At 42.6% G+C, this 18547-nt stretch overlaps 3 protein-coding genes across 6 annotated transcripts; 2 read left to right on the forward strand and 1 right to left on the reverse strand.

Annotated features, from left to right (window-relative positions):
* Positions 1-885: 885 nt before the first annotated feature.
* Positions 886-10361, reverse strand: aldh18a1 (aldehyde dehydrogenase 18 family, member A1). Of its 4 annotated transcripts, none has more exons than XM_062378757.1 (18): positions 10105-10361; positions 9674-9781; positions 8365-8516; positions 8137-8286; positions 7907-8011; positions 7657-7815; positions 6735-6825; positions 6254-6378; positions 5647-5791; positions 5485-5558; positions 5201-5300; positions 4884-5104; positions 4643-4780; positions 4370-4565; positions 4142-4263; positions 3815-4001; positions 2650-2745; positions 886-2467 (listed from the first exon to the last, which is right to left on the reverse strand). In XM_062378757.1, exons 2-18 carry the CDS (start codon positions 9762-9764, stop codon positions 2271-2273), a joined length of 2349 nt encoding a protein of 782 aa, XP_062234741.1. In that variant the 5' UTR covers positions 9765-9781; positions 10105-10361; the 3' UTR covers positions 886-2270. The 4 variants fall into 4 exon arrangements, with proteins under 4 accessions (XP_062234741.1, XP_062234742.1, XP_062234740.1 ...); XM_062378758.1 differs by having other exon boundaries at positions 9983-10361; XM_062378756.1 differs by having other exon boundaries at positions 7663-7815; positions 9674-10361.
* Positions 10362-12245: 1884 nt separating this feature from the next.
* On the forward strand, positions 12246-13787 carry LOC133931732 (phenylethanolamine N-methyltransferase-like). The gene is made up of 3 exons (XM_062378669.1): positions 12246-12443; positions 12869-13079; positions 13165-13787. The coding sequence occupies exons 1-3, from the start codon at positions 12272-12274 to the stop codon at positions 13601-13603; spliced, it is 822 nt and encodes a 273-aa protein (XP_062234653.1). The 5' UTR covers positions 12246-12271; the 3' UTR covers positions 13604-13787.
* Positions 13788-16192: 2405 nt separating this feature from the next.
* On the forward strand, positions 16193-17998 carry LOC133931699 (phenylethanolamine N-methyltransferase-like). The gene is made up of 3 exons (XM_062378638.1): positions 16193-16397; positions 16909-17119; positions 17205-17998. The coding sequence occupies exons 1-3, from the start codon at positions 16226-16228 to the stop codon at positions 17641-17643; spliced, it is 822 nt and encodes a 273-aa protein (XP_062234622.1). The 5' UTR covers positions 16193-16225; the 3' UTR covers positions 17644-17998.
* Positions 17999-18547: the final 549 nt, after the last annotated feature.

Below are 18547 nucleotides of genomic sequence, written 5' to 3' on the forward strand. Positions count from 1 at the left end.
TTCATATTTTCTTTCTCTAAAGCACAAACAGAAATCTTTTCCAGTTCACAAGAGGGAATCGAACGATGAGCCCATGAAGGGACAACTAAAACGATATTTGGATCATTTGATTTAAAGCAGTTACAGATATGATTGTTTACATGTAAAATTAGCATTTTGAGGTACAACAGAGGCCTTTGAGCAAAGAATCTGTTATATATGACGTATTAAACCTTCATGTAATAACTACAGTGCTGATGCTGTGGCACACAACTTTTAAGCATGCAATCTTTTTAAAATTCTATAACATAATAACATTATTCATCAAAGACGCACTACTCTGTGTCCCTGGATTGTTCCGTCTCTACCTCAAGTCATTCAGATGATTTTTCTTTTTCAAGCGCTTCACACATGAAAAGGACAAAATAGTGAGATCCGGGTTTTGTCTCCCTCTTCATCGCTGAACCCTTTGGACTTGGTGATGGGAGGCTGATTGAAGGGTAAGTAGTGCGTTTTGGAGAATGAATTCTTTAGATGATAGAAGAGAGAGAGCGAAACAAGAGAGAACCCAGAACACAGGCCTGTGATTCCATTATTAGCCTCAGTTCTCCTTCTCCCTCTTTTCATTTCTGATGGCTGGATAATTAAACCTCTATAGTATTGTCTTCCATCTTCCTCGCCCCACTTCCAGCAACGTGAATTCCCCTATGGGCAACTTTAAAAAGGCCCTTTTTAGACATCTGTTTTTCAGATCAGTATGACTTTTTTCCCCATTAATTTGTGCTCTTTGTGAAAGTAGAAAGACTCCGGCGCCAGGACAGGGACGAACAAGCGAGTAAAAACCCTCAACATTTCAACTGCAGGAAAAAAAAGGAAATCAAAGAGAGAAAGAAATATATCCAAATATTCTTTTTCAACATTTTTTTTATTTAATTCTACAATGCTGCTATTAAACAACTCAAAACATTCCTTAAGTGTGCATTGCGAGACATCAGATAGGAGCTCAGAGGCTGGAATGTAGAGGAGCTTAATTTAAAAGCGGCTGCGTTCTCCCCTGCAGCTTGAAGGAGGCAGCTTGTCAATTACCCGTTCCCGCTCTGAACGAGGCTTTGGGCGCCACGAGGTACAAACAGGAAAAACAGCGAAGCGTGGAAAGATGAGCAGAACTCGTAACAATGATCAAATAAATACAATTGTAAATAAAAACTGATGCATTCAAGTTGAAGTGCATACTTTTGTAGCTTTACAACACGACTGGTAAATCCCGGATACTTCCGTATCAAGTTTGATAATGTTTGTTTTAATCCTGTTATTAAGTTTCATTACAAGGAAACCCTAATTCCATCCTGACTTGGTATATAATCTTCATCTCAGCTAATTGAAATACCTGCATATTAAAAAGCAAACAGAACATTTATCCTGGAGCTAAAGCAATAAAATTGAGTTGTTGAAATGAAAATACAGTCCATCAGATTAACCTTCTGAGTAATGAGCCAATGCAATCAGCTACTATTAAAAATAATATGTACAATCATATTTAGAACTTAATTTTGATGAAATTAACGTTTGATAAAGATATATGTCATTCCTCATAATACTGTGCTTTTACTGGCTGGGGAGAATCACCAACTATCGCTGACCCCATCGCAAAACATTAACATGTTATGGATGAAATGAAATCTTTCTGTAGATGATTCAAGATGATCATTGTTGATAGTGGAGCCACAAAGCTGGATTTAAGTCTGTGTAACAGGGAGCGCTGGCGTAGAAGGACAGACGCCGCTGCTACTGAATTGCATCGATTCTGAATTCTTGCCAGCATGCCGTCTAAACGTTACACACTGAAACAGAAATATTTCGAATTTTTGGGGGAAATGACATAAAGGACCGCAAAATAAGGGTCTTCTTAAGGCCAACGGAGCAGGATCTTTTAAGAGACTGAATCCATGTCCTCTCTGAAATGTCCTGAGGTTGCATTATTTAAAAACATATATTCAAAAAGACCTTCAGTTTTCTTTGATATTGTGTCTTTACTTTGTCAGAAAGTGATCATAGTTATTTCCCTTCCTGGTCACAATTTCTCCGTTATTGCAGTACTGTTTTGTGTTGACTTTCTCATAAAGTACGATATGCTGAGGTAGAGGTCAGTCTTTGAACAACAGTATCAAATGAAATAGGACAACTTTCTGCTTGTGCTGATAAAACGAGCCGCTGGTTTGTTGAGCATCTCTCTCCTGTGCTGTGAGCTGCAGGGGTTTAAAACCGTGGCATCAGCCAAAAACAACTGTGCTCTAGTTGCTGTCTCTCTGTCCCGCCAGAGGCTGCCCAACAGGCAGGTTTTCATGGAGGTATTTCATGGTGCCGTGCTCAGAGAAGTCCGCGGCTGTGTGCCCATCACCTCTCAGGACCCACTTGGTGGTAAGCAGCCCCTCCAGGCCCACAGGTCCTCGGGCATGAATATGCGCCGTGCTTATACCAACCTCTGCTCCTGGAGGGAGAGTCAGGGAAAGAAAGTACGTGAGAACAGCAAACAACATATGTGTGGAAAAAAGAAAGAAAGACTGTAATCGTCATGAGAGAGTGAACTGAATAAAGAGGATGTTGAGAGAAGGATACACGTGGAAAGAGGAAAGACAAGACGGAGGACAGGCTGATCATACCACCACATACCCAGTCCAAAGCGGTAGCCATCAGCGAAGCGTGAGCTGGCGTTCCAGAAAACACAGGCGCTGTCGAGCTGGTGCAGGAACTGCTCTGCTGTTTCCTCTGGAGGAGAAAAAACAGCTCATTGGTGCAACCAGCTCATAAACCTTTTATCTATAATCTTTCAACTCAACCTTTCAGGCCCCAACATGAAGTATAGGACAATGACAACTATTTATTGTGGTTATGTCACGAGCCTGAGCTGAAATAATGAATAATAAGAAGAATTAATTACCGCATTGCAATTTATCTTGAAGTTATTTTAATAATTTTCTCATGATGGCATCAAACATCATCGATCCATCAATCTGTGATTTATCTACAATATCTATCGACAATGTCTATGACCGATCTATGCCCATCTATCACCACTCTCCTCGAGGTTAGAAGGCACAGAAACAATTCAATGGAGGTTATAAATTGCTGAGGTACCTCTTGTCGTCACTAGATGTCAGCACTACCTCCTCAGCTGCAGGTGAGAATAATCCTCAGTGTAGAAACGTGCACTTAACACGTTCTCCTGTGTTTTTTAATACTGTTCACTGTTGTTTTTTCTTATTACTTAACAAAGAGAGTTAAATATTCTTTATATCTGTATCTCCCCCTTTAATGAGTGATTTTCACCTCGGTCTTTCCACACATCTTTAATATTTATGGGATCCTCTTTCTCACATCAGTCCAGTTTGCAGGTTATGGTTTATTTGAGCTGCTTGTGTCAGAAAAATGTCCTCATTTGAAAGACAGTAAAGACACTCTGCTCTGCATAGAAAGCTTTCTATCACACAGAGTTAAAGAGAGGCAGCGTGATTGCTCAGATGAAAGACAAATCTGTTTGGACATGACCCAGAGTAATAAGTCTTTTAAACTGTCCTTTAGCATCAGCTCTACATTTTAAATGGACCCTGTCCCCGACAATGGAGTCACACAGGGAGGCTGAGCACTCATCCTGTCAACGAGTGTCACAGCTCGTTAGTCACTGCGGCGGAGAGTGGGAGAACTATCAGAGACACAAATGTGAAGCCGCTTGGACAAGAATGATGCGGTTTAGGAAAATGAAGACTGCACAAACTTCATGCATGTCAAATATACAAAGAAACTATAGATACCAGCACTAAAACATTTGTAAACGTACCATTTTCTGTGATGATGACGTCTGTGTGGGAGCTGCCATACTTGTGGATGTGATCCACAGCGTCTTGCAGGCTGTCCACCACCTCCATGCAGCACTCCAGGTCACCGTACTCTGTCCGCAACGACTTGGCCTCTGACGGGCTGAACGTGAGGTAGGAGGCGAATCGAGGGCCTGCATGAATCTTCACCTAGTGACAACAGCCAGATGAACAATATATGTAAATACATATAATTATAGTTTCATATCGTTGTCAGCTGAACAGTCAAATATAATCAAATCTCTTGAGGAGTTCTTGTATGTCTAGTGTGTGTGTATTCAGTATTTCACCCTTTCAGTTCGCAGCATATCAATGATCTGGTCAAAGAGTGGGGTCCTCAGGATGTCTCTGTGAATCAGCAGAGTCTCCATGGCATTGCACGCAGCTGGGTAGTCACACTTTGAGTCTCTGACTGTAATTAGAAAAAATCAATATCAATTGCTGACATGTTCAGGTTACGAGTTGTGTTATTGTAGTTAACAAATCAGAAATGAGCTTCTGTAAATGCAGTTGCTGACCGATCTTGATAACTTTGTCAATGGAGGCTTCTGAGTCGACGTAGACGTGGCAGATCCCCTCGCTGTGACCCAGCACGGGGATCCCCTTGGCCGCTCGCTGTATGTCCTTCACAAGCTGGGACGAACCTCGAGGAATGATCAAGTCGATTATTTTGTCCAGTCGGCAGAGATCCTCCACCTCCTCACGAGTGCTCACCTAGCAGCAAAAAGAGTGTTTGTGAATCACAGCAGCTGGAAGAATCTGCTGAGCGATTTGAAGGAGACCATTTTTACCAGTTGCACGGCTTCTTTGACGCCGTGCAAGGAAAGAGCTTCCTGGGTGAGCTCGTGGAGAACACGGTTTGTGTTGGCCGCCTCCTTGCCGCCCTTCAGAAGAAGGGCGTTACCACTGGCTATGGCCAAAGCTGACACCTGGATAAAGACAGGGGGTGGGATTATTCCTCCAGTTACTATAAGAAGGTTGTATAAGCAACAAAAAGTATTGTATTTTGTTACGGCAGCTCCATGTGGATACCTGGGGCAGGCAGTCCGGTCTGGCCTCAAAGATGACCAGAAGAACTCCGATGGGCACCGTGATCTGCTCCAGCTCCAGGTTGTGAGCCACCCTGGTCCGGCGCAGCACCTGACCCACGCTGTCCTGGGCTGCCACTGCTATCTGACGCAGGCCGATGGCCAAGCTGTTGAGTTTGGCTGGTGACAGACTTAGACGCTTCTGCATCGCTGGTGGCAAATGGCCTGGAGGAGGAAGGAAAGCAGGGTTATAGTGTCAGTAATGAACCAACTGAGGCCATCAACACGCAGGGGGAGTGACCTCTCTGATTGAGTGGCTACCTGCGTTCACAGCCAGGTCCATGTCCATCTTGTTGGCAGCCAGAATCTCGTCCTTCTTTTCAGTCAGCAGCTCTGCCAGATGACAGATGATCTCACTCCTCTGACAACACAGTCCAACAAATACAGACAGGATGAGCAGGTGGCACAGATCTCCACAAGGAGGCAGTGTTTCTCTATATCAGATAAAGGTAGACTGAGGACACTTTGAACATACTTATGTTTATTTGATTTTAAAAATGTTTAACTGAACACAACAATAGACTTTATTTAAAACAATGTTTCACCTGGTCCGGGAGAAGCGATGCCAGGGTTCTTCCCGAGTTGCGAGCCATTTCTGTTTGCTGCTCCACAGTTGGTCCTGGAGTCAGGAGACGAGACAGAGTTCAGTCAGAGAACAATACAAACATGAAGCTGAGTGAGAGTCCGTTCAGCCTGGGTAAACTCACCCGCCGGTTTGATCTCGGAGAAGAAGGTTCCCAGCTTTTTGCCCTCCACAATGTCAGTGATGACATGGCCCGTTACCTTAGGGTGGGTTCCATTTGCAATGACCACTGAGGTGCCGCCTTGCAGAGCCCACAGCGCAGCCTTGACCTGCAAACAAACACAAATTCAATTTGAACAATTTCTATTAAAACTTAGATTTGCAGATTCTCTTTTAAAGGACGTTACAATCTTTGTTTTCTCGCTGGCAACATGAACACTAGCCTTTCACGGGCTTCATGTGATTTTGCAGGATAACAGCGGTTATACAGTTGATGATCGGAGAAACATAATGGTTCTAGATGACATTAAATAAATACATTTCCTATAATCCAAGGAAAAAAATTGTTCATTAGCAGGATATGAGTGTTGCTGAAGTTTTGAGTTCATGTACATAGCAGGTAAGTGAAGTTCTGCTAAAGACGAAGAGAAAAGAGGAAGTTATGTTCTTAAGATGAAATGCAAAGTTAATTCCAGAAAAATCCATATTGCAAAAGGCAATTCCCTTTTAGCCCCTCCCACGTACTGAGGATAAAACTAAACGTTCAGACTGATTATGGATCGTAAACAAACCTTGGCCTCCATGCCTCCAATCCCCACTCTGGACTTGGTACCATAAGTGATGGACTGCTGGTCTCCGGGGTAAAAGATGTCGATGAGCTTGGCGTCATCAGTTCCGGGGGGGCTGTCGTAGAGTCCTGACAAAATCAACAACTCTTATGTAACTTGTTCATACGCAATTACGTACACTTGGGTGAGTTCTTATTTAGGTTATGAAATAGAAATTACAGACAATCTCCTACTATATGGTCCCAATTTCTACTCTTTCAAGAAAATCCACACAGAATTGATCCTGAGTGGATCTACAGCCATGACACGTGCACACCACCACCCTGTGCCTAATCATCAATTTCAAACATCGTGGCAGAAGGTCTGTGTTTGTCTCTTCTCCTATGACTCAGATGACCCTGAAAAAGGTGTTTGTCTTCTTCTCAGGCAGATGGTGTTGTTGCCTAACAGCTGATCCAGACCGTTGCTGTGGTGACAGGCATACCTTCCACATCAGAGAGGGCGATGAGCAGGTCGGCCTTCATCTCCACAGCGAGCCTCGCCGCCAGGCTGTCGTTGTCCTTAATGCTGATCACCTGCAGCACCAGGAAATGGATGTAAAACCACTTGTGGAAGCTCTGGCATCTGCCAATTTACTAATTTCGAGCTATTTCTTTTTCTTCTTTTTTTGTTATATTCGATTGGAAAGGTGATAAATATATCAAAACATATCTAAACATACGTAGTGTTAAACTTGATTTCTATAAATGTGCTATACTCTGCCGAAATCTTTAACTCAAATTTTCGCCATGACATTAAACTCTGCAGGTCTACGCCAAAAATTCTTAAGGTTAAAGTCAATTCCCAAAACAAAAAAAAACACATTATATTAATTCTAAGTTTCATAATAATGTATTGCATTTAAGTTAGGCATTAGTTGAGTTTTAAGACAAATTTCCAATAAGCAATGTCGCATCAAAAATGATCTACTTTAGCAAAGTAGATTTGTATAATATTTGAAGGGGAAATTATAAAATCGGTGGTGAGAACAAATGTGTAAATAAGATTGACTGAGAGTGAAGCGTGATAATCTCCAGGAAAAAAAAAAGAGGTGTTAGTCCTGTCTGCAGTAAGAGAAGGAGACGTCTACCTCCAGAAGTTAGTCCAGGTCCCCTCTGACAGAACCTCCTGACCAGTGACTCCATGCACGGCCATCGCTCCCCTCCCAGCATGCACATGCCGTATTGCTCGAGGGCGGAGCAAATAAGGTGAGGCAGGGTGGCAGAGGTCTTTCATCATGGATGATGGAGAATACAGTAGCCAATGAACAGTGCATGTCTCTACTGTATAAACACCTTCGCTGTGCTCCTACTGCCACCGCTGCCTTCACCCCCAGCAGCGTCACACCCATTCTAATCTGTACCCACATTTACCCCCTGCAGGTCACTGTTGGGCTCCGGCGGAGGCACCACAGCATCGTTGGTGTTGATGATGGGCACGATGTTCATGCGCAGCAGCTCCTGCAGGGTGCTGTTCAGGTTCTGCCTCTTCTGGTCATCGTGGAAATCCAGGTTTGTCACGAGGATCTGACAGAGGAGGGGATGAAGTTACTTTGAATAAAATACAAACTCTCCTGTTGCACTTTAGAGTCATTATTCTATGAAGTTATACAAGTACCTGTGCGGTGCAGGTGCTGTATTGGGTGAACATGGCCTCGTAAAGGGCCATCAGCCCGCTCTGCCCCGCTGCAGCACAGGCCCGGGCCTCCAGCACGGGAAGAGACTGCAACATAAATCCAGTAAATGTCTGGTTGCATTGGTTATTTCAGGAGTTTTCCAGTTTATCAGTCTCTTCTTTATGTGACTCAGTGTTGATCGATACTTTAACATCCCTCCAGCTCTTCCTACCATGTCTTTGAGCTGATTTTGTCCAGAGTGCAGCGCCTGCCGGACGCTCTGTGACAGCAGGATCTCATGTCTCAACCTCTGCTTTCCAAAGGCCACCGCTCCACTGGTGACAATCATCATCTCCCTGCCCTGGTTCTGCAGCATGGCCACCTGGACACCAGCAGAACAACAGACACTTTACTAAAAGACCCAAACACGCTTTGAAATACAGTCTGTGTTAGTTCTCACCTGCTCCACAATGGAGGCCAGCCTCCCGAGAGCCAGCCCACACTCGTCCCCGCGGGTGACCACAGCGCTGCCGAGCTTCACTACGATCCTCTTAGCATGGCGGAGCTCACCACGGTGGGCGAAGGAGCTGCCGTGGACCCTGCCCTGGGGAGCTGTGTGAAGAGATGAGATGTTGATGGAGAATTCACCTTTATCTCATTAATAGAAAGATATTTACTCTTTAAAAGAAACATGCAGAGAGTGATAGAGGAAATCGTGAGAATGTGTGCGAGGAAAAATCCTCAGCAGATTAAGCATATTATTAGCAGATTATGCATGGTTGTCAATTCACTGATTACACGAATGAGGCAAAGAACAAAGTGAAGCGCCCCCCCCCACCCCCACATCCAAACGTAACCTGGGAAACAGATAATCGCAGCCTTCGAATTGCCACATCAGCAGGGCAAGCAGAAAGCCTGTGCTGACATTACACATCTCTCTGGAGCAATGAGGCGCATGAGAGAGAGAGAGAGATAGAGAGAGACAGAGAGAGAGAGAGAGAAAGGAAGAGAGAGAGAGAGAGAGGTAGAGAAAAAGAGAAAGAGAGAGGAAGACAAAAAGAGAAAGAGAGAGAGATAGAGAGAAGAAGACAAAAAGAGAAAGAGAGAGCGATAGAGAGAAGAAGAAGAGAGAGAGAGGGAGAGACCTGTGGCTTCTTGTCCAGAAAACTTCGTGCAAGCATTTAAAAATCTCAAATGACGACACGTTTCAACAGCACTTCATCGTATGAACATCTGGAATTCACCACATCTGCCTCCACATATTTTATTGATAAGTTGAATGTAGTGACGACGTAAACATAAAATCATCATGAACCTATTTGTGTATTTGTTTACTTAAGAAAACAGGATGCTTTTCCTATTTATAATAAAGGGGGGGAGGGGGGGGTTATGAATTAATTGAGGTGACAGCTTGAATAGCCTTTAAAGTGTGTAAATGAAAGAAGTTGACAAATATCCATCAAAGCTTGCTGAAGCCTGTAGGGTTGTTTTAAAAATGAATGTTTAGTCGATCAACACTCCAAGACCCTAAAAATCCTGTTCACTATCGAGTAAGGAAATGAAATAAATCATGCAACTAAATAGTTTGCTCTTAACATAATATGTTGTCAATTCACTTTTTAAGTTAATCAACAGCTTTAAAGGAACAGAATCCTTTTAACCCCCAGATGTGTTCTGTGTTGTGTGTTAATCTGCCGGATGAGAGGATGGCTGTGAGCATGAGGACGGCCTGCGTGACAGCGTGGTGGTGAAGGGGCAGCTCGTCTTGCCTGGTGTCGGTGGCGTGGAGAGCAGGTGGCGGACGCGTCTCAGGGAATCCAGTGGGATCCTGGCAGAGAGGGAGAGCCTGTGCAGCAGCATGGTGGTGAGGTTACAGCCTGTTGCAGAGAGAGAGAGAGAGAGAGAGAGAGAGAGAAACACACACACAGACACACATCCACACACACACACAGAGGATCCAGTGGGAGAGAACATTATTAAACTGTGGTGTTACAGAGACAAACTACATTTAAACTTCGTTGTAAATAGTGAGAATCTAAGGGTCCTGCAGTTTCCCTGGATGTAGGGATTCTTCTTACTTTACCCGGTGGTGTGTTGGTGTGTCTCGCCCTGTGTGTCGCCTCCTATTCGGCCTAGTTCATCCTCCCGAGCCCGTTATTTCATCATTCATCACACGTAGTTTACACAGAGGAGGACTCACCGTGACACCTCCTCCTCCTCTTCTTCCTCCTCCTCCTCTTCCTCCTCCTCCTCTGACTGACAGGAGATGATGATGATGATGAAACTATTGCCGCTGTTTTGCGATGAGTGCGGACCGAGCGTTTCTCTCCCGTTACCCGGGCCTCCGTGACTGGGAGTCCCGCTACAGGGAGTCGAAGCACCGGGGGCTGGTTCCTCTCTGCGGGAGAAAATAACGGTTCACGTGCGGTTGTTGTTTTTCTACGTGGAAAGTCTCGTGGCAAGTTGCAGGAAGTGACGTAGGGAAAAACCGGCGAAACACGGAAAAGGAGAGGAAATGCCCTTCCAGCGCACGCATTTTCAAAATAAAACTCGGCTGTTGAGAGGGAGAGGGACGACTCTAAATTTAATTATTACATTTTACTTCAATTGTCCTGATTGATGCCCTGATGGTCAGTTTCTCATTTAACTGATACTGGTCGTTGAAGTGGATGATTATGGCTGAATGTTGTCACTTAGTTTATAAATGTATAATTTGTGTTATTTATTGTGTGTAAATATAAGTCGCAAAATTCAAAAACTGAAAAATTCTGGGTTTGATCTCTATAATCTGTACCCTGCTCTCCTGCTGTTACAAAATACCCCCCAGCACCACAGATAACTAAATTGGCTCCTGTTGCTCAGGCTTAATGTGAATTATGCCATTATATCTGTCCTGTTCTTGTTTTCAGTCGTGCACCTTTATCCTTTATCTGTTCTTTTCTGTGCCTCTTCTTCCTCCTCCTCTTCCTCCTCCCTGTTCTTTTATCTGTCCATCTGACTCAGGGGAAGAAACTGACCCTCATGCTGCCCCCGGTCTCCACTAATCCACTATACTATACTATACTATACTTTACTATACTATACTATACTATACTATACTATACTATACTATACTATACTATGAGTGCATTTATTTGTGAAGAAATATATATATTACATGCTTATGTTCTTGAATATATGCTGTTTTATTTCGTATTGGTTTTGTATTTTTCAGCTCTTAAAATTACCCCAAAAACGACTTCAGCAGCATCACATGACAGAATTCCACATAGTTAAAACCTTGTCTCTCTCGGACACTGTGTTTTTTCGGATGTCATAAGCAGGTGCCAGGGTCGAACAAGGTGTTAGGAGACTCCTACGAGGGGAATACACCTGATTTCTACATGGCTACGTTCCATGTTTGTTCAGCTGCCGTTTGGTCAAAGCTGGTAATGGACTGCAAACACTGGAAATTCTATCAGGGGATGTTTTTTGTCAGCTGGTCACAGTGGTGACACGTTTCGAGAACGGACAAGTAATTTTTTCAATCAATTTCCACCAGGATCGGATTAAAGTCAACAATTCTCCGTAAAAATTGTGTTTTGTTTTTATCACAAGAAAGGAATAAGTGATGTATGAGAATTGTCATTCTGCTTTATTTTCACCTGCATTACTGTTTTAATTTTATAATGTGCATTTTTTACTTTTAATTTATTTAATTTGGCTCCTTTGAAATTATTTTAACTATATTTTAAGGTTTATTTTATGTTTGGAAATATTATATTTTCATAATATTCCTCCAAACCCATGTATGCAGACAGAAACAGATTACATCAATACATTAACATGCACAAATGAAATGTAAAAATGTCTGTCTCTTTTTGCATATAGTTGTCTCTCTCTATTTTGTTTACAGTCATTTCCTAAAATGGTGACTCAGCAAAGTAAAACAGCAGACAGAGACTGACGCAAGCGTTTTGTCTTGGACCTGTTTGTGTCTTTAAAACGTGGTTCCCTGAGGCAGAAGTGGTCAATGGTTGGAGCGTAAAAGGCCCGTTGGAGTGATGGTGGAGATATGGAGGATCTCTGAGTGGTGAGTGGAAGACCTGAAAGCCTTGTGAGGAGTCCATTATAAGGTGGAGTGTTGGAGAAAGCCCCCTGATCTGATGGTATCAGTGCCCGGGGGGAGAGTGAACAGAACAAATGCTATCAGGCAGCAACACAGGCCGAAACACATGATCTCTATCTCTGCCCAGGAAACTCAGAGTAGCCCAGAGCACACACGTAATGAGAGATGAACCCACACAGATATATAAGGTGGCTGAGGGGGCCAGTCATCCACCTGGAGACTGACCACCAAGCTGAGGACCGTGAACAGCACAGTGAGGATGGAAGAAAACGGAAAAGAGAGCGGAGTACTGGCCATGGCCGCCTGTTACCAGGGGTTTGATCCTGCAGCGTATCTGCAGTATAACTACACTCCACCGAGGGCTGACTTCGAGAGGACAGACAGCATCGTGCCGTGGAAACTGGCCTGTCTCCACCGAGCTTTCACTGAAGGTAAGGAGACAAACTGGTACATTTACTTATATTGTTTTCAAAGAGTTATTTAACGTGAATTGTATGCCACACCAATACAAGGACTTTAATGGGAGGTATTGTTGCTCATCTTTGTAGCCAAAAACATTGTTTCTTCGCTGCTGTTGTCTTGTTTGCTCTTTTTCTGAAATGTTAACTTGTGTGTATCCACTGATGATTTCAAGTTTTCCAGATCTAAAATGTTTGTGTCTTGTCAAAATTCTTCTTCTTTCCAATTAACCTTTATTTATTTAAGTCACTTTAGGATAAACCCCTCGACATCTTCATCTCGTTCAGTACATATCACAATCATTTTTTTTCTGTCAAAACTATTTAGCAGAACTTGACGTTTTGGAATTTAACTCTTTGATTCTCAGAATTTCCTTTTCTCCTGCACCTCTCCCCAGGTGATGTGAGTGGTGAGCTGCTGGTGGACATAGGTTCCGGTCCGACCCTGTACCAGGTGCTGAGCGGCTGTGAGGTTTTCAAAAAGGTGCTGCTCACAGACTTTCTGGAGGTCAACAGGCAGGAGCTGAGGCGCTGGCTGCAGGACGAGGGCGGCTGCAGCATGGACTGGACGCCTTACCTCCAGCACGTGTGCAAGCTGGAGGGACGAAGGTACAACCTGATCCCTGCTGAGAATTCTTCAGGTTCGTTAAAGTGTTTCCAGATCTCACAGTTCACTCTTCATTGTCTCTATCAGGGCCTCAGAATGGACGGAGAAAGCTGCCAAGCTACGTCAGGTCATCACGGACGTCCTCCCAGTTGATGTGCACCGCCCTCAGCCTATGGCCTCTGGTGCCCTTCCTTCAGCAGGGGCCGACTGTCTGGTCTCCTGCTTCTGCCTGGAGAGCGTCAGCCCCGACCTGGCAGCTTTCACCAAGGCCTTGGGCCACATCAAGAGGCTCCTACGACCCGGTGGTCACCTCCTGCTCATCGGGGCCCTCGGAGAGAGTTACTATTTCGGGGGCCCTGGAGTGAAGATCCCTGTGGTCCCACTGAATGAGGAACAGGTCTGTGCTAGTTTGAAGGAGACCGGCTTCACCCTGATCCGGCTGGAGGTTTACATACTGCCTCAGGACATGAGGGTCGGGGTGGATGATGTGACTGGGGTGTTTTTTGTAAAGGCAAGAAAAGACTAAAGGATGAAGTGAAGTGTAGGCAAAGGAAAGAGTGATACATGTGAAAGTAGCCATGCAGATATTAATGAATAAAATAAAAATAAGAATGAAAACAGTTACAGCATCGAGAAAGTCATGCTCCAGTTTTGTCCTCATTATTATATCATAGTTTATAATTCAGCATGTTCACACACAGTATATTTTAAAATTCTGAATATGTCTTTATGCTTCAGAGTGTCGTGTTGTGTTCTGTAATATATCATAATGTGAATAAAGATGAAATGTTAACACAATGCCTTTGTCATCATGTTTTTCTTCCTGCACATTTTGTTTATAGAATTCTTTGCAATATAAAAATAGATGGGGTAGCAACCCTATGAAGGACAACACATTTAGTGGGAACTACATAATATATTTACATTACATTTTGTGGAGGAGCGGGACATGACCTAAAGAAGATGCCAATAAATGTTGTTGCCATCGGAGTTAAGACATGTTTAGGGGACTGTGTGCAATGTGGTGTAGAGTAAAATAATAATGTGGATCTAGAGAATTTTAATGAGATCTCATGAGGGGAGTTGTGAACCCACAGAGTCGTTCGAGTTTAAAATGCACTTTAAATATCAATATAAGAAAATAACTATGTAATTACAGATATTGAACACTGGGTGTCAGTATTTGGTCATCTTGAGTTGCTCTGAAAATATCTCTTGAGCCCATACTGGATCAATATTATTATTCACGACACATTCTGTTGAAATCTTTTATTTTCCTTAACAAGGCAAAACAGTTTGTTCTTGGTTTATTTTTGTTTGACTTTGTTGATCTTTAAGAAAATGTAATATGTTGGGATTGAATTCCTCAGCTTTAATGGGCTCTGGGAGTTTGTTTCATTGTTTATGTCTGTTTTATTAGCAACAAACAAAAAACAGTATTTATATACAGGGTCGTGAATGAACCTTTTAATCCTCAGCATGAACATATTGTGTTGAAAATATGAGTCTTCTTCCTGCCCACAGTAAGGAAATAACTCACAGAGATTCATGATACGAAACCAGAATAACTGTGCTGCATTATCATGATTAGTTGGATATTAAACATCTACAGAAAAGTAAGGAGACGCATCAAGTCATAAATCAAGTTAATCAATTTCCACCAGGATCGGAATTAAAGTCAACAATTCACCATAAAATTTGTATTTGTTTTTATCACAAGAAAGGAATAAGTGATGTATGAGAATTGTCATTCTGCTTTATTTTCACCTGCATTATTGTTTTAATTATATAATTTTCTTTACTTTTAATTTATTTAATTTGGTCCCTTGGTCCCTTTTAACTTATTTTAAGCCTTGTTTTATTGTTTCAAAATATTATATTTTTATAATATTACACACATAATGAAAGATGAACCCATACACAGTATAAAGTACTTGAAAGCCATACTTGAGTAAAAGTACAGATATCTTACCCGAAAGTGACTCCAGTGAAAGTAATAGTCACCCGTCAGAAAATGACTTGAGTAAAAGTCTTAAAGTAGCTCCTATTAAATGTACTTAAGTATCAAAAGTGTCTGGTGCTGAAATGTACTTAAGGATCAAAAGAAAAAGTACAAGCACCAAAATAAATAATGCAAAGTGCTTTTTAAAGTAGTCCTATAAAAAAACAACCCAACATTTTTCTCTTCAGGATTTATTTCAACTGACTGAAAAATTATAACAACAATATACATATAATGTATCATTTTACAAATTTGGAACCCCAGATGCTGAGGTTCAACTAGTATTGGACTAGTGCATCTGAACCTCTAGGGACAAAAAATAATCAACACAACAGAATAAACAAGTGCCTCTTGTTTCTACCTAAGAAAGGTAAATATCACAGAACATGGACCTTTCATCAGCAGCAGGAATGATACACAATGCCTCTTATGATAACTCAGCAAAGGGCAACAAGCTCTAGGAACACAAAACTAAAAAGAGGGCTCGCAGAAAGGTCTCAAGTGAGTAACTGTCGCAGGCCCAGCTTATCCTCCTTAAGTATATTTGGTTACGCCTCGAATGTGTTTGTCTTCTCCCGGAGATCCTTGTCCTGCTCTGTTATAGAAACAGTAAGAATATATTTATAACAATACCCTCTTTTTTTACATTGCTTGCTGTGCAAGTCGTTATGCTTAGATGTGGATGTTATTGGATTCGCACTGCATATGCCTGCGTTCATATATAATTATTTTTGCTATAAAATTAACAATATGTACGATTCAGGTCCTGTGTGTGGATCATATAGTTGTGATTAACTGCACACATTTTCCAGTTCTCAAATTGGGCCGCGGCATTCTTAAGTTTGGGAATGGCAGATCTAGAGGAAGTGAAACTTTTATCAAAGTTCCAGAAGGTGAACCTGCGGAGGAATCGTTACCGCTGTCGACAAAGAGAGCCCGACCAACATCCGGATTTTGGGTCTCGTGTTGCCCCCCCCCCCGGACTGCAAACACGCCGCGTGAAAAATCTACTTAAGTACAGTAACGAAGTATTTCTACTTCGCTACTTCCCACCACCCACACAGATATATATAAGGTGTCTGAGGGGACCAGTCACACACCTGGAGACTGACCACCAAGCGGAGAACCGTGAACAGCACAGTGAGGATGGAAGAAAACAGAAAAGATAGCGGAGTAGTGGCCATGGCCGCCAGTTACCAGGGGTTTGATCCTGCAGCGTATCTGCAGTATAACTACACTCCACCGAGGGCTGACTTCGAGAGGACAGACAGCATTGTGCCGTGGAAACTGGCCTGTCTCCACCGAGCTTTCACCGAAGGTAACCAAACAAATGTAGTGGTACAATTACTTATATTGTTTTCAAATAGTTATTTTGAAGATGTGTGTGAATTCAATGTCACACCAATACTAGGAATTTAATGGGAGGTATTCTTACCTGTCTTTGGAGCCAAAAACATTGTTTCCACACAGCTGTTCTTTTGTGGAGGAAAACGCACGATGTGGCGTAACTGGTGTGTATCCAGATATTTCTGGATATGAAATATTTGTCTCTTGTCAAAATTCCACTTCTTCCCAATTAACCTTTCTTTATTTTAGTCAGTGTAGGATAAACCTGTCCAGATGTTCATCTTGTTTACCTCATATCACATCTACTACATAACAAAAAATAGAAATACAGTTATCACTATTACAATTTAAAGACAGGAACCAGAAAAAAAAAACACATCTATTTTTTTTCTTTTTGTCAAAATACTTTAGAAAAAACTTGTCGTTTTGGTATCAAGCTCTGTGATTCTCAGAATTTCCTTTTCTCCTGCACCTCTCCCCAGGTGATGTGAGTGGTGAGCTGCTGGTGGACATAGGTTCCGGTCCGACCCTGTACCAGGTGCTGAGCGGCTGTGAGGTTTTCAAAAAGGTGCTGCTCACAGACTTTCTGGAGGTCAACAGGCAGGAGCTGAGGCGCTGGCTGCAGGACGAGGGCGGCTGCAACATGGATTGGACGCCTTACCTCCAGCACGTGTGCAAGCTGGAGGGACGAAGGTACAACCTGATCCCTGCTGAGAATTCTTCAGGTTCGTTAAAGTGTTTCCAGATCTCACATTTCACTCTTCATTGTCTCTATCAGGGCCTCAGAATGGACGGAGAAAGCTGCCAAGCTACGTCAGGTCATCACGGACATCCTCCCAGTTGATATTCACCTCCCTCAGCCTATGGCCCCAGGTGCCCTTCCTTCAGCAGGGGCAGACTGTCTGGTCTCCTCCTTCTGCCTGGAGGCAGCCAGCCCCGACCTGGCAGCTTTCACCAAGGCCTTGGGCAACATCAAGACGCTCCTACGACCCGGTGGCCACCTCATGCTCATCGGGGCCCTTGGAGAGAGTTACTATTTCGGGGGCCCTGGAGTGAAGATCCCTGTGGTCCCACTGAATGAGGAACAGGTCTGTGCTAGTTTGAAGGAGACCGGCTTCACCCTGATCCGGCTGGAGGTTTACATACTGCCTCAGGACATGAGGGTCGGGGTGGATGATGTGTCTGGGGTGTTTTTTGTAAAGGCAAGAAAAGACTAAAGGATGAAGTGAAGTGCAGGCAAAGGAAAGAGTGATACATGTGAAAGTAGCCATGCAGATATTAATGAATAAAAAATTAAGGAAGAATACAGAATCAAGAAAGCCATGCTCCAGTTTTGTCCTCATTATTATATGATAGTTTATAATTTAGCATCTTTACACAGCAGTTCACACACAGTATATTTTAAAATTCTGAATGTTTCTTTGTGCTTCAGAGGTTGATGACTGTCCTGTTGTGTTCTGTTATATATCGTAATGTGAATAAAGACGAACTGTTAACACAATGCCTTTGTCATCATGTTTTCTTTCTGAACATTGTGTTGATAGAATTCTTTCCAATATTAAAATAGATTGATTAGCTAAACATGTTTAGTGGAAGAGCATGGAAATAGAAAAACGATATTAAAAGTGAAAGCTAAAAAGTAAATAATGTCTATTCTGGTGACGTTCCCTATTAAAACAAAATATTATTCTCTGATTTCTCAAAGTGTTTTTCATAAAAAACTTATTTTCCGTATTGAAAAATACTTTTTCATTGCAAAAAATGTATAATTGTGGTTTTGAAATCATCCAACATCATTTGATTGCAGTTTAATGGATTAATCCCAATATTTGCTTTTTATTTTCTCAGCCCAGGAGAAAATGTTTTGGTTTTTTATCATTTAAGCCAAAACCACATAAGATATTTCCATTACATTTTGTGGAGGGGGGGATATGTTGCAGAGCAAAATAATAATGTGTTTCTAGTGAATTTGAATGTGGTCTCATGAGGGGACTTGTGAACCCACAGAGCCATTAACTATGTAATTACAGGTATTGAACACTGGGTGTCAGTATTTAGTCGTCTTGAGTTGCTCTGAAACTATCTCTTGACCTCAAACTGGATCCATATTACTGTTCACGA

Source organism: Platichthys flesus, chromosome 20, assembly GCF_949316205.1.
Source record: "Platichthys flesus chromosome 20, fPlaFle2.1, whole genome shotgun sequence".
Lineage (NCBI taxonomy): Eukaryota > Metazoa > Chordata > Actinopteri > Pleuronectiformes > Pleuronectidae > Platichthys > Platichthys flesus.